The sequence below is a fragment of the Mastigoproctus giganteus genome, chromosome 4 (genome assembly GCF_048544385.1).
Source record: "Mastigoproctus giganteus isolate SK-2022 chromosome 4, ASM4854438v1, whole genome shotgun sequence".
In the NCBI taxonomy this organism is placed as follows: Eukaryota; Metazoa; Arthropoda; class Arachnida; order Uropygi; family Thelyphonidae; genus Mastigoproctus; species Mastigoproctus giganteus.
Window position 1 is genome coordinate 158,928,950 of NC_143578.1, and position 15,939 is coordinate 158,944,888.

The 15,939-nt window shown below is 38.4% G+C and overlaps 1 protein-coding gene across 2 annotated transcripts in view; it reads right to left on the bottom strand.

Annotated features, from left to right (window-relative positions):
- The window catches only part of mRF1 (mitochondrial translation release factor 1), a 128,311-nt gene extending 113,240 nt beyond the window's left edge, over positions 1-15,071 (bottom strand). The window contains exon 1 of one of the 2 annotated variants that reach the window (XM_090371840.1): positions 14,465-15,071. In XM_090371840.1, coding sequence (XP_090227966.1) covers positions 14,465-14,918 — 454 coding nt within the window. In that variant the 5' untranslated portion in view covers positions 14,919-15,071. Of the gene's footprint in view, positions 1-14,458 lie in introns of both variants that reach the window. The other variant, XM_090371839.1, reaches the window with a different exon arrangement.
- Positions 15,072-15,939: the final 868 nt, after the last annotated feature.

The following is a 15,939-nucleotide window of genomic DNA, read 5'->3' on the forward strand; positions in this document are numbered from 1 at the left end:
ATCAAACTCCAGACCTCTTTCATTCCCACAGAATTTCAAAAAGATGAATTTCTGAAGTCTACCTTAATCATTTCCCATGAATTATGATTCCTCAGGTTTTCTTCACCTTGCACAACATCCAAATTGTGCACTTAAACAATTCACATTACCATATTGATGGCTACAGGAAGCAACAAAAAACATTTTTATACCTCCCAAGTTGCAGATTTTAAGATTAGGATTAAAATTCTACCCGAGGGGCACATATCTGGTGAGTATGGGCTGGATATCATCATTCTTCATTTTCTTGGTGATTCCCTTCTACATTTGACTCTCTCTCCCTCTATCTCTCTCTCTCTCTCTCTCTCTCTCTCTCTGGGTAACTTGGGAATTTTTCTTTTTTTTTCCTGGTGCAGCATAAGCCTCAGGCTTCCTTGCACCATATGGCTATTAATAATAATAATAATAATAATAATAAAATTAATTAAGATACTAAACTTTTAGTAATTTAATGAATGGCCAATTTCAAATATCATACAGTAATACATATGCTATCTTAAAAATCAGCTACATATATACATATATAGCAAATACATATGTTATCTAACCATCATAACCTGGAGCTTTCTTAGCATCAAGATTTGTCAAAATCCTTCTGAGACCATTTGACGGAAGACCACAGGAGGCATTGAATGGCGTGTGCTGGGAATGGTGGGAGGTGTTTTACCAAGATCATTAATACATGAGTTGGAAGAAAAATAGGATGCTAGCAGGTCAGCTTTATCCTTGGCTGAAGTGACAATAGAACCATCTGGTTTTGACAGAGGTGGGAGCAGAGATGGGCAAAAGTTGCAACCAATAGCTTTAGCAAGAGACCAGAAAGCTCGGATTCCATTTGGACAAGACGCAAGTTTTCTACTCTTAGCCTGTTCAAAGTCAAGTTTGGACTGGTTAACAATTGCTTTAAAACTGTTGCAAGCATTGGTATAGGCAGAAAATGAACTTGGAGATTTGCAAATAAGCCAATTTCGATATGCAACATGGGAGGCAACTAGAGGGAGTAATACTCTTGATTTGATTATCAGTAGTGATTCTTCATGCATTAAGAATCTGCAGGTAAATGAACCACTAGGTGGCAGTGATCACAGTGTGCTGAAGTGGGATTTACTCAAAGAGGTAACTACCATTAGGGGTAAAGGGAAGGGTTATTGCTTTTGTAAAGGCAATTACGATGGACTGAGACAGTATTTAAATTCTATACAGTGGGACCAACTGATGATGTTACCAACAGCAAATTCAAAATGGGAAGCATTCAAAGAACTTATCTTGGAAGCTTGGCTTTACATACAAAACTTATCTTGGAAGCTTGGCTTTACATACAAAGAACTTATCTTGTAAAGCTTGGCTTTACATACCAACTAAGAAATATTGTTCAAGGTTTAGGCCTAAGTGGATGTCAGATGAACTAATGAGACATATGGCAGAGAAGAAAAATGCATGGGATACATACAAATTAACACGTGACACAGAAGCTTATGATAGATACAAGTTGATCTGTAACCAAATCACAAAGGGGGTTAGGCAGGCGAAGGCAGATTATGAGAAATCTTTGGCAAAGGATGCAAAGAAAAACTGCAAAGAGTTCTTTACTTATGTAAACTCTAGAAGGAAGGGGATGAATCAGATTGGTCCACTTGATATCGATGGGTCAACTGTTGATGATCCTGCTCAGGTAGCTAACAAACTGAATGAACATTTTGCATCGACATTCACACATGAGGAGTTATTCAGTGAGGGGAATGCCAGAGGTGTATTCAACTCTGGCAGTAAGCTAGAGAATCTTGTAATAACTGAGAGCAAAGTGGAGGAGAAATTGTTGAAGGCACCTGGAGTGGATGGGATCTATCCAGTTATATTAAAGGAGGCAGCAAAGGAAGTAAGCAAACCCTTAACCATAATTATGAGAGTTTCCTTGCACACAGGGGAAGTACCCATGGACTGGAGATATGCAAATGTGATCCCAATTCACAAAGGAGGATCAAAGGGCGACACAAATAATTATAGAACTTTTAGTTTAACTTCTGTTCCTGGAAAATTAATGGAGGCACTGGTTAAAGAAGCACTGCAGGATCATCTAGACAAGACTTCAGTCATAGCTCAGACACAGCATGGTTTTGTTAAGGGGAAGTCTTGACTGACCAATTTGATTGGATACTATAATGCAGTCACAAAAGAACTGGATGCAGGGAATAACTTTGATATTATATACTTGGATCTTAGAAAGGCTTTTGGTACTGTTGCACATGGAAGACTGCTGCACAAATTGGAGCAGTATGGCATTGGAGGAAAATTGCTGCTAGGGATAAAGGGGTGGTTGAGGGGGAGAAGACAGAGAGTGGTAATCAATGGACACTACTCATCGTGGACTAATGTTATTAGTGGAGTCCTTCAGGGTTCAGTATTGGGTCCATTATTGTTTTCTGTATTTATAAATGATATTGATGATGGTATATCAAGCTTAATGTCCAAGTTTGCAGACGATACGAAGGTTGGCAGGGTTGTCAAGGACACTACTGACACTATGCTACTGCAACAGGATCTGGAAAGGTTGAGCAGATGGGCTTCGAGGTGGCAAATGAAGTTTAACATTGACAAATGTAAAGTACTACATATGGGAAACAGCAACTCCAGAGCAACATATCAACTCTGTGGTACTACACTGACAGTGGTAGAGAATGAAAGGGACCCTGGGGTGGTTGTGCAGGCAGATATGAAGTTTTCTGAGCAGTGCAGATGGGCTGCAAGAGTAGCTCATGGTGTATTGTCGATGATATATAGGAATTTTTCTAGCAGGGATAAGGAGGTGATTATTCCCTTGTATAAGGCAATGGTCAGGCCACACCTAGAGTACTGTATACAGGTCTGGAGGCCTCATTTCAAGAAGAATGTAGAGATGCTGGAACAAGTACAGAGAAGGGCAACAAGATTAGTGAATGGAACAAAGGGGTGCTCTTACGAAGAAAGGCTTAAGTTTTGCAAATTACAGTGTCTGGAGACTAGGCACCAGCGAGGTGATCTGATAGAGGTGTATAAAGCCTTGAATGGTTTGAGCATGCTTAATGCTGATGGGATTCTTCCTCTTGCTCAGAATAATCACCTGAGAGGGCATAAATTCAAATTGAGAAAAGATTGATGTAGGATAAACATGAGGAAATTTTCCTTTAGCCAGCGGGTGGTTGGTTGGTGGAATAGACTTCCATCCCTTGTCGTGGAAGTTGATAGCCTAAATAAGTTTAAGGCTCAGCTGGACAGGTATTTCGAACGAACAGAGGGGTGAAGTGGAAGTGGTTATTTTTTTATTTATTTATTTAATTTTTTTTTTTGGCTGATGTTGCATAAGCTTGCTTTCTTGCATAAAATGCCTCTACTAATGCTAATGCTAACATTCTTCTCTTGAATGGCCTTAGCACATTTATTGGAGAACAAAGGTTTAGATAAAGGATGAGATTTTAAAGTGGAGTGTGGAATAAAGGATTCCATTCCTACAAGAATAATTTCACTGACATAATCAGAGCAAACGTTGACATCAGAAGTTTTGAAACAGTAATCCAACCAAGGAAAAGAAATCTCACAAGTCATCCCATTTTGTATTATTGTAATGCCAAACAACACTAGGTTGGGAATGGCCATGAGATAAAGGCTCCATTGGAGAAGAGACAATCACCAAGTTGTGATCTGAGGTACCTAAAGGACCACTCACTTCAACTATGTACTTAGAATGATTGTTTGTGAGAAAAAGATTAAGTGTTTTGGCTGTATGGCTAGGATTGTCCTGTATTCTGGTAGGCAAATGAACAATCTGTGCGAGGGTCATTAGTAATTGGAAAAGCCTCAGCATCTCGACCAGCTGGGTGGGTGTTACTGGAGAACAGAAGCCAGCTGAAGTAGTGAACATTAAAATCAGCAAGGAAAATTACCTCACTGTTAGGAAAGTTGGGCTGGGGAAAGTCAAGTTGCAAAGAGAGAAAGTCAAACAGCTCCAAGTGATTACTGGAGTTGGGAGAACAGTGGAGACAACAGATGAATTTGAATGAGGTAGTGAGATTTTAAGCCAGAGAAGATCGAAAAGAGGAGATTCCAAATTACGAAGTCTCTAACAGGGAATATCAGAATGGACATATGCACAAGTACCACCTTGGAGGCAAAAGGAATCATACAGCGAATAATTTGGGCAACTGAGATGAGCTGAGGTTGAATAAGCCAATAAACAAATTATTATGAATAAGCCAATAATCTGAGATTCTGTCAGAAAAAGTACATGGGGTTTGGCACACTGTAAATAGAAATGGACATTGTTGAGATTAGAACTGAGACCATGGATACTTATGAAATGGACCAGGAAATGCTTGGGAGGTTTAGATCTTTTTGCAGATGAGCTTGCTCTATTAGTTTGACAATTCGTGGTGTATTCAATAGTAAGATAAAGTATGGGGGGGGGAACATGCTGTATGAAGTTGTTGTTGTTATGGGATTTCTGGCGCAAGGGCTACATAGGCCATATTGCGCCTATCAAAGTAAGTAAGTGTACATGTGCTGTATGAAGTAATGAAATTTTTGGATATGGCATACACATGGTAACAATACACCCAGATCCTTGATATAACGTGGCCTCAACAATCTTTCCCCCCGCATACACACTACTTGGACTCCCTCCAGTCACTATCTGGCAGAGTAGAGGTAGCAAAATTATACACTAGCTGATCCGGAAGCCTCCTAGAGAGTTTCTAATTTGGTCCAGTATACTAACTAGCGGCTGGCCTGCAAACACCGTTTTAGAGCCATGCCCTCGAAATGTAAGTAAGTTTGGATCTCGCCGTGGTGGTCATCATAACCTCGAAAGACATCAGTCATACAGCACGATGTAAGAGATGGGGGAGGGTTGACCGGAACTTAGCTCTGGAGACTAAACATGGGTTTCACCACTTCAAGCTTCCAATTAGCAAAGTGTGGTGTGGGCACCACACCTTGACCCGATTACGTCGGTTCACACCTGGGTGGTCACCCACAGTGTGCTTGCACATGGGGATTATACCCTGGATTACTGTTAGTAATCCAGTAATACAGTTATACTGTTAGTAATACAGTGGATTATACCCTGGATTACTGTTAGTAATGCAGTGGATTATACTCTGGATTACTGTTAGTAATCCAGGGTATAATCCACCATTGTGAAGGTGCAAGCAGAGGATTTGGATGTCACAGACTGTCCAGACTTCGCTGAAATTGGGTCCACTTGACTTGAGTTCCACCAGAATATCAGTTCCATCAGCATTTTACTAAGTTTGGAAACTATATGATTAAATTTCCTAATGCAGTTAACTGATTCAAATAATTTATTTGACAAATTTTCCTGCCTTAAGGTGTTATGAATATTAAAAAAAAAAAAAAAAAAATCTGCATAGAACTTTTAAAAGACTAGTTTTAATAGATTACGATAATCCCTTGTTTGCTGTTTCTGCTATCATGGTTGAACCAATGCACAGTAATATATGGATGGTCTGCAATCATATATCTTTCATAATAGTTTTTAATGTATTTATACACTCACATTTGTTCAACATAACTGTGGAACAAATCAGTATTTGCTCTCCAGTGATGTGGAACAAATTGAAAGAAATTTTCCAGAATTTTCTGACAGTGCATATTCCTTCTGAGAACAAAGATGGATCTGTGAAGATATTTTTTCACTTCAATATCAATAAATTACATCTATGTATGGACTACCTTTTTTTTTTTTTTTTTTTTTATACAGCTACATGTTGCCACTTAATAATCATTTTTATATTTATAATAATCTCAAAAATTGGTTAAGGAGGTAACAACCTTCAACACGATTCAAGATGTGCACAAAATACAAGGATTAAAAATATTCTCTGGAAATCAGATCTAGTAGCTGATGAAAATGAATTAAATAATATGTACATAAACTAGAGGACATTAACACATCAATAGAACAAAATTAAAACAACTTTTTATTTTCTCATGTTTGTTTAAATTTTTTATACTCTTTTAAACGACTTTTATTTCAATCTTATTTTTGACAATCTCATTCTCTTATAAAGTCAAATTCTAATATTAAGCTACAAAGTCAATAGGAGAAAATTAAATAAATACATTTAAAAGCATGTATTATATACAGTTTTTCAATTTTTACAAATTTCAAAATCCATTGCCAAAAAAACTCGCTTGGCAAAATAAACGAAATGTGATCAATTTCATGAATTTATAAAAAAGGAGAAAAAATTCTGAAAAAAAAAAGATTCATTTGTGGGAAAAGTACATGTGAAACAATTTAACTGCTGTAATGAAGGCAGGCACACAAAAAGTGCTGTAACAATGCATTCATTTACAAATAGATTTGAAAATCATCATTAGCTGTTGTTTCATACAGTGTATAAAACAATGAAGTAAGAGTTAGACCTGCTAATTATGTTAAAATTATTAAAATATATTAAGCATATTTGTTTTTAATGTACTCTTTACATTTTTTCAAATTTAATTCATGTTCAAAAAAAATCATCCAAAAGGCATTTCTTATATTCAAATTTTTTTTATATAAATTATATCAAAAATGCTTACACCTCATTTAGTTATTTACTTTTTACTGTACTACTTTAATTCAAAAAATACAGGCTTCTCTCCCCCCCTCCCCGAAGCCAGCAGTTTTCCTACCCAACTAACACTGCTTTGTTAGCATCAGCAAATATTCAGCAAGTATATCAAGCTTAATGTCCAAGTTTGCAGACGATACAAAGGTTGGCAGGGTTGTTAAGGACACTACTGATGCTATGCTACTGCAACAGGATCTGGAAAGGTTTAGCAGATGGGCTGAGAGGTGGCAAATGAAGTTTAACATTGACAAATGTAAAGTACTACATATGGGAAACAGCAACCCCAGAGCAACGTATCAACTCTGTGGTACTACACTGACAATGGAAGAGTATGAAAAGGACCTGGGGGTAATTGTGCAGGCAGATATGAAGTTCTCTGAGCAGTGCAGACAGGCTGCAAGAGTAGCTCATGGTGTCTTGTCAATGATATACAGGAATTTTTCTAGCAGGGATAAGGAGGGGATTATTCCCTTGTATAAGGCAATGGTCAGGCCACACCTTGAGTACTGTATACAGGTCTGGAGGCCTCATTTCAAGAAGGATGTAGAGCTGCTGGAACGAGTACAGAGAAGGGCAACAAGATTAGTGAATGGAACAAAGGGTTGCTCTTACGAAGAAAGGCTTAAGTTTTGCAAATTACAGTGTCTGGAGGTGATCTGATAGAGGTGTATAAAGCCTTGAATGGTTTGAGCATGCTTAATGCTGATGGGATTCTTCCTCTTGCTCAGAATAATCACCTGAGAGAGCATAAATTCAAATTGAGGAAAGACAGATGTAGGATAGATGTGCGGAAATTTGCCTTATTCCACCAACCAGCGGGTAGTTGGTTGGTGGAACAGACTTCCATCCCTTGTTGTGGAAGTTGATAGCCTAAATAAATTTAAGGCTCAGCTGGACAGGTATTTCGAACGAACGGAGGGGTGAAGTAGCAGTTTTATTTATTTATTTTTTTTTTTGGCTGATGCTGCATAAGCTTGCTTTCTTGCATCATATGCCTCTACTAATGCTAATTCTTCCACTCCTGCTATTAAAGTGTATCCCATCCCTGTAAAAACACTCACCTGTTAACAAGGACAGACCACATTAATAAATATTCTATCTCACAAGCCTTGCACAGCCAAAATGATTGACTAGGCTCTCAACATATACTTCCTCCTATCATGTCTGAGCAGAAATTTACACACTTTCAAACTTAATCCTTGCAACCTTTTTCCAACATTGCCCTGTACTATGTTAAGTAGGTCTTCAGATCTACTCTTAATATTATTAGTGCTAATGTGTATAATAATATCACCTTTCATGCTCATAAAAATTATCTGCTCTACTACTTTTGCCCCTCGCAGACATAACATGGTCCTATTCCACCTATCATTTTTTGCCAAATATATTTCCCATTTCCCTCACAATTGAGTCCCTGACCATAACTACCTCCTGTGGGACCTTGGGTATTGCCACTGCGTTGCCAGTGTTGAGCAGCTGAGAGCATAATTCCCGGCCCCCCACTATAATTCCTTCAGGATATCCATCCTATTTTTTAAGCTCTCATACACACCCAACAGAAAGCCTCCCCTAATGATGGTTTAGTGAGTTTTCTGTTCATCTAGAAGTTTCTCAATTTTGGTGTACATTTCTTCAACCTGTTCATCATCATGACTCGATGTTGGTACATATATCATTATAACCTTTAGTTTGTACCTCTTAGAAATCCTGAGTAGTAGTCTTGGCACCCTTGGTGATGTACTTTTGAATTTCAAAATGTTGTTTTTTATCTTTATGGATCAGAAAGCCAACTCCACCTTCACTCTTTTCGCTGTTTTTTCAGCAGATTTCTACTTGATAAACTTGCAACTCATTTCTTCTTGTTTCAGCCAAGCCATTCAAATTCACATTTTCTAATTGCTTTTCCCAGCCTAATATCCTATCTTCACCAATGAGTGATCTTACATTGTCTTATCCTTCTGCAAACTTAGGCAGTTAAGCCTGATTTTTATGTAAGTGGGGTGCAAAACCAGCCTTTTATACTAGGGCAAAATAGGGATGGAGATTTTGTACTCTTCTTTTACCTTACTGCTAAAATGAATATTTTAGGAAATCATTTTCTAAAGGAAATCACTTCCTTTAGAAAATCACAAGGTTTTCTAAAGGAAGGGGGTTAAAGAATAGGTTTAGGAAATTATTAGTGACCCCAGGATCTTTTTTGCGACCCCTCCCAGGGTTGCATCCACAGTTTAAGAACCTCTGGTGTATAATAATTTAAATAATTCTATAATAAATATTAAATTTACTCAAGTTTTTAATGTTTGCTGTGACCCCTGGAGGGGTCATGACCCACAGTTTAAGAACCCTTGAGCTAAAGCAATGTTCAGGGAATCATTAAGCTTGTTCAGGGAATCATTAATCATCACACGGCAGCAAAAAATGACACACAAATTTTGACCATGGGGAAGACTATAGACTCCACCTGTGACAGCCACTGTAGGTGAAGTATAAGTCCCCAATACCCAAATTTTCCAGAAATCTCATTGTAACAATGTTGTGTTAAACAATTATTGCACTTCAGTTGCCAGTCCTGGTCTGATATGGTCGAAAGATACGGTATATATAAAGTGAAGAGACATCCCGGATTATGCAGGACAGTCCCTGATTTCAGTCATTTGCCCCACATTGCAAACTGTCCTGGACTGGACGTGTAGCCTCCATACTTAATAGCAAACATAATGCAAATCATTTGCATTATATTTGCCGGGAACCAATGGTACAACGGAAAGGGTTTTCCCGATAGTAAATAAGCTGTGGCTGTCAACAAAAACACCAACTGATCATAGAAACACTGAAAGCAATACTACAAGTTAAGTGCAATTCTTCTTCTTATTATTATTATTAGCTATATGGTGTAAGAAAGCCCGAGCCTTATACTGCAGCAGCCAAAAAAAAAAAAAAAAAAATTCCTGAGCCACCCTGAGAGAGAGAGAGAGAGAGAGAGAGAGATAAGGGAATCACCAAGAACGAGAAGAATGATGATATCCAGCTCAGGACCCTGGGTGTGCCATGCCCATACTCACCAGATTTTTTTTTTTTTATGAAATCCTCAAACACGAAAGGCATCAAAACCTATAGTACTTGGTACCGTGCATGGGTTTAGCATTATCATTAGTAGAGGCATTTGAGGCAAGAAAGCAAGCTTATGCAGCATCAGCCAAAAAATAAATAAATAAATAAACAGATAAAAAATAACTTCTACTTCACCCCTCGTTCATTCGAAATACCTGTCCAGCTGAGCCTTAAACTTATTTAGGCTATCAACTTCCACGACAAGAGATGGTAGTCTGTTCCACCAACCACCCGCTGGCTAAAGGCAAATTTCCTCACGTCTATCCTACATCTGTCTGTCCTCAATTTGAATTTATGCCCTCTCAGTTGATTATTCTGAGCAAGAGGAAGAATCCCATCAGCATTAAGCATGCTCAAACCATTCAAGGCTTTATACACCTCTATCAGATCACCTCGCTGCTGCCTAGTCTCCAGACACTGTAATTTGCATAACTTAAGCCTTTCTTCGTAAGAGCAACCCTTTCTCCCATTCACTAATCTTGTTGCCCTTCTCTGCACTCATTCCAGCATCTCTACATCCTTCTTGAAATGAGGCCTCCAGACCTGTATACAGTACTCTAGGTGTGGCCTGACCATTGCCTTATACAAGGGAATAATCACATCCTTATCCCTGCTAGAAAAATTCCTATATATCATTGACAATACACCATGAGCTGCTCTTGCAGCCCGTCTGCACTGCTCAGAGAACTTCATATCTGCCTGCACAACCACCCCCAGGTCCCTTTCATTCTATACCACTGTCAGTGTAGTACCATAGAGTTGATACGTTGCTCTGGGGTTGCTGTTTCCCATATGTAGTACTTTACATTTGTCAAAGTTAAACTTCATTTGCCACCTCTCAGCCCATCTGCTCAACCTTTCCAGATCCTGTTGCAGCAGCATAGTATCAGTAGTGTACTTGACATCCCTGCCAACCTTTGTATCGTCTGCAAACTTGGACATTAAGCTTGATATACCATCATCAATATCATTTATAAATAAATAATGGACCCAATACTGAACCCTGAGGGACTCCACTAATAACATTAGTCCACGATGAGTAGTGTCCATTGATTACCACTCTCTGTCTTCTCCCCCTCAATCACCCCTTTATCCATAGCAGCAATTTGCCTCCAATGCACTACTGCTCCAATTTGTGCAGCAGTCTTGCATGTGCAACAGTATCAAAAGCCTTTCTAAGATCCAAGTATATAATATCAAATTTATTCCCTGCATCCAGTTCTTTTGTGACTGCATCATAGTATCCAATCAAATTCGTCAGGCAAGACTTCCCCTTAACAAAACCATTCTGTGTCCGAGCTATAACTGAAGTCTTGTCTAGATGATCCTGCAGTGCTTCTTTAACCAGTGCCTCCATTAATTTTCCTGGAACAGAAGTTAAACTCACAGGTCTATAATTACTTGTGTCAGCCTTTGATCCTCCTATTTTTTTGTGAATTGGGGTCACATTTGCACATCTCCAGTCCATGGGTACCTCCCCTGAGTCCAAGGAAGCTCTCATAATTATGGCTAAGGGTTTGCTTACTTCCTTTGTTGCCTCCTTTAATATAACTGGATAGATCCCATCCACCCCAGGTGCCTTTGTTGTGTTTATCTTTAACAATTTCTCCTCCAGTTTACTCTCATTTATTACAAGATTCTCTAGCTTACTGCCAGAGTTGAATACACCTCTGGCATTCCCCGCGCTGAATAACTCCTCATGTGTGAATGTTGATGAAAAATATTCATTTAGTTTGTTAGCTACCTGAGCAGGATCATTAACAGTTGACCCATCGATATCAAGTGGACCAATCTCATTCATCCCCTTCCTTCTAGAGTTTACATAAGTAAAGAACTCTTTGCTGTTTTTCTTTGCATCCCTTGCCAAAGATTTCTCGTAATCTGCCTTCGCCTGCCTAACCTCCTTTGTAACTTGGTTACAGATCAACTTTTATCTATCATAGGCTTCTGCGTCACGTGTTAATTTGTATGTATCCCATGCATTTTTCTTCTCTGCCATATGTCTCATTAGTTCATCTGACATCCAGTTAGGCCGAAACCTTGAACAATATTTCTTAGTTGATATGTAAAGCCTAGTAGCTTCCAAGATAAGTTCTTTGAATGCTTCCCATTTTGAATTTGCTGTTGGTAACATCATCAGTTGGTCCCACTGTATAGAATTTAAATACTGTCTCAGTCCAACGTAGTTGCCTTTACGAAAGCTGTTGTTATTGTTATTTTGGTTTTTTGGAGCATTAGCAACTAAGGCCATATTGCTCCGGCATACGGGGTGGTCATTCCCTGACCTTTCTGGATCCTCCATATTTGGTGCTGATGGGCTCGAAACCCGGTCTAATCAAGAAGCGTGTGCTACACACTACTCCTCCTTCCCACCTGGCTACGGAGGCGCCTTTACGAAAGCAATAACCCTTCCCTTTACCCCTAATGGTAGTTACCTCTTTGAGTAAATCCCACTTCAGCACACTGTGATCACTGCCACATAGTGGTTCATTTACCTGCAGATTCTTAATGCATGAAGAATCACTACTGATAATCAAATCAAGAGTATTACTCCCTCTAGTTGCCTCCCGAACATGCTGATGTAGAAAACAATCATCCAATAAATCCACAAAAGCCTTGCTAGTGTGTGAGTGACCAACTCACAAATTCCAGTCAATATCTGGAAAATTAAAATCCCCCATTATAAGATTCTCTGATTTGCTGGCCCACTCTATTTCCCCGTACAGTTTCTTATTATACTCATCAGAATCATTAGGCCTATAGCACACTCCTACTCTCAATTTTGATCTCCCAATGCTTATGTCACACCAAACTGACTCGACACTGCACTGTCCAGCAATGTCGACTGGCTTCACTTCCTTGGATTTTTTGTATTTCTTAACTAATAGCATAACCCCTCCTCCCTTCCTATCCTGTCTATCCTTTCTGTAGACATTGTACTCCCCAAATTCCAGTTCTGCATTCCTTATATCTGTGTGACACCACGTTTCTGAAATCCCAACAATATCTGCCTTTGATGTTTTGAGCAATACCTCAAATTCATTTACTAAACTCCTAGCATTGGTGTACACACAAGTATACATGCACCTGTTCTTTTTCTTAGCTACCCTAACACAACCCATGTGTTTACTTGTACCCCAATGATTCCCAGCAGTCTCTGAAATATCCTGCATCTTATTTTCCAGGCTGCTGCTCATTCCAATAGAAGCAGTGCAAGAATCACTTTCACCTCTGCCAGTGGCTACTGTTAATCTATTAGTCCTTGTATCCCCCCAAGCTAGCAGTTTTCCGACCCACCTAACACTGCCTCGATAGCATCAGCTAACATTCTTGCACCCATTCTATTTAAGTGTATCCCATCCCTGTAGAAGCAGTCTCTCCCGTTAACAAGTACAGACCAGGCTGAAAAAAATTCTACCCCTTGAGCCTTGCACAATCTTTCCAGGGCCGAATTGATCGACGGGGCTCTCATCATATACTCCCTCCTATCGTGTCTGGGCAGAATTGCAGACACTTTCAAATTCAACCCTATTTCACAGCTTTTTTTCAACAGTGACCTGTACTTGTTAAGCAATTCTGCCGGTCTCCTATTCTTGATATCATTAGAGCCAACGTGTACAACTATATCACCTTTTGTGCCCTTAAAAGATGATATCCGCTCTACAACGTCATCAACCTTTGCCCCTGGCGGACATATACTGGTCCTGTTCCACCTATCCTTTTTACAAAGCATCTTTCCTGTTTCCCTGACAAGAGAATCACCAACAACTACTAATTCCTTTGGGACCAGCGCATTCTGCCTTGGGGGTTGCCGCTGTGTTGCGTGATGATGTTGAAGGAGAAGGTTGAAGGAGAAGTATAGGGGAGAGGGGTGCCGGAAACTTTGCTCTAGAGACTAAACATGGGTTTCACCACTTCAAGCCTCCAATAAGCAAAGTGGTGGTATTGCACAATTGATGAGCGTCATCAATATAAAATTTAACAAAGAAATAGCAAATAATGAAGAAATAAATTTGAAAATAAAAATTAATTCAGCGGAAAAATATATTTAATTTTATTATTTAATTTCCCTTATTTTTATTGATGTAAGATGTATGATTATTATTGTTTCCCAGAAAAAAAAACAACCTTTTTTTCACTAAACAAAAATCTATTATTATTATTATTATTGGCCATATGGTGCAAGGAAGCCTGAAGCTTATGCTACACCTGCCAAAGAAAATCGTAGTTACACTGGGGGAGGGGGAGAGAGAGAAGTAGAAAGGAATCATCAAGAAAGAGAAGAATGATGATGTCCAGCTCAGGACCCTGTGTGTGCCAAGCCCATACTCACCAGATGTGGGTCCCTAAAAACATAACCCCTCCCTCTAATAAGTGTTCGTTTTTTTTCCCTTCCAAACAAATATAGGTTATATATATTTTTTTTTTCCTGTTTTCAAGAAGTGTGATATTTTATTTTATAAGTTTAGTTTATAGAAGTTATATGTATTTAATTTATATTTTGTATGTGAATATTTATATATATATATATATATATATATATATATATATATACATATATATTTATATATTTTAAATATATGTGTACAGTATATTGTTTCTAGGGGGTTGAAAAATTCCAGTGTCCCGCATTGGAATACTAAGAATCTGGTCACTTGGGGTATATACGAAAGAGGAGGAAGAATATGTCTCGTAACATTTACCTTTCAACAGTACTTCCACCTCCATTATTTCTTCTTTTACACTGCAAACTTCCCTTAGTAGAACAACAACAGATTCTAATTTGCGTATCACTTCATAGAACTCCTTTGATCGCTTTACATCGCAATTCTCACCAATTTTCTTTTGGGCTTCATTGTACTGACTAACTAGTCCCAATAAATATTTTTGAACCTGTTCATCATCAAGTGATATTTTTTGGAATAAAACCCACTTTGTGCTTATAAAGCGCTGAGAAGCTAAACAGAACTGGAAGTGTCGGGGAATCCTCAAATGCCCTAAACTACTCGAAGTCTGTGTGATCTTACTTAGTAATTGATAAGACCTTCCATTATTACGGTAATTATTTTTCTCTGGTAGGGTAAAGCTATGAGGGACATTCTTTGATAAGGCAATTAACAACTTTCTTTTATTCATTTTTGAAAACTGGATTATCATGCCAAATCTTGCTAATTATATGTTACATCTGTCACTAATAAAAATAATCATAAATCATGGTAATCCTGCACGTTAGCGTCGTGAGACACGGTCACCTAGCATCACCAACCTATCGTGAATCGCATTCTGGCTGAGCACTTCCGATTTGACTGAGCATGTATGATGATGTATCTGCCAGTCTGTATACCGTATTGGCAATGTATACTACATGCAATAATTTTTTTTTTTTTTTTTTTTTGAGAAAGAATAAAAAATCATTTCCTGACTACATAAGAATTTGATTATAAATATAAAAGTAGACAGTTATAAAAAATGGAAATAAGTAATTATTATGAATTTTTAAGTATTATTTGCAGGTTATCTACTTTGTATCGCCTGAAAATAATAATATGAGTATATTTTGTGATTATTTGCAGGGCCGCCGCAAGGGGGTGACTAGGTAAGCGTCGTTGACGGCTGGCAGTTCAAGAGGGCGCCGAAATTTTTTTTGATATTGTTTTCTGATTTGTATCAGTATTCGCTTATCGATATTCAACATTTAGGGCGGCAAATTTTATTTTGCTTACTAGCGGCACATAGGAACACAGCACTACTGATTATTTCTACGTATATGTAATAGTTTGTACACTTCGCACATTGCAGTGTTACCAGTTAAGAACTGACTATGCTGAATGGCCTCAACATATAATCTTTATTGTCCTTCATCGCCATAAAGCCAGGGGTTATCCCTTTGTACTTAAATTTAATGGCTATACAGGCCAATTCTGATTATAAGGTGTTTTTTTTTTTTTTTTTTCACCCGCAGAAGGACCTTATGACAGAAAGGTAAGTGTCGCCCACAGAAGAAGAAATCTTTATTGTACAGTAAAGATACAATAATGTGCCCGCCACAGCCAGGACAGGGGCTTGACAACGTTATGGGGTAATATAAAAACATGTACAGTATAACAAAACGATAACATAACATGAAAATAACTTAAAAACGTGGCATTAAACCAGCTATAGATATGAATATTACATA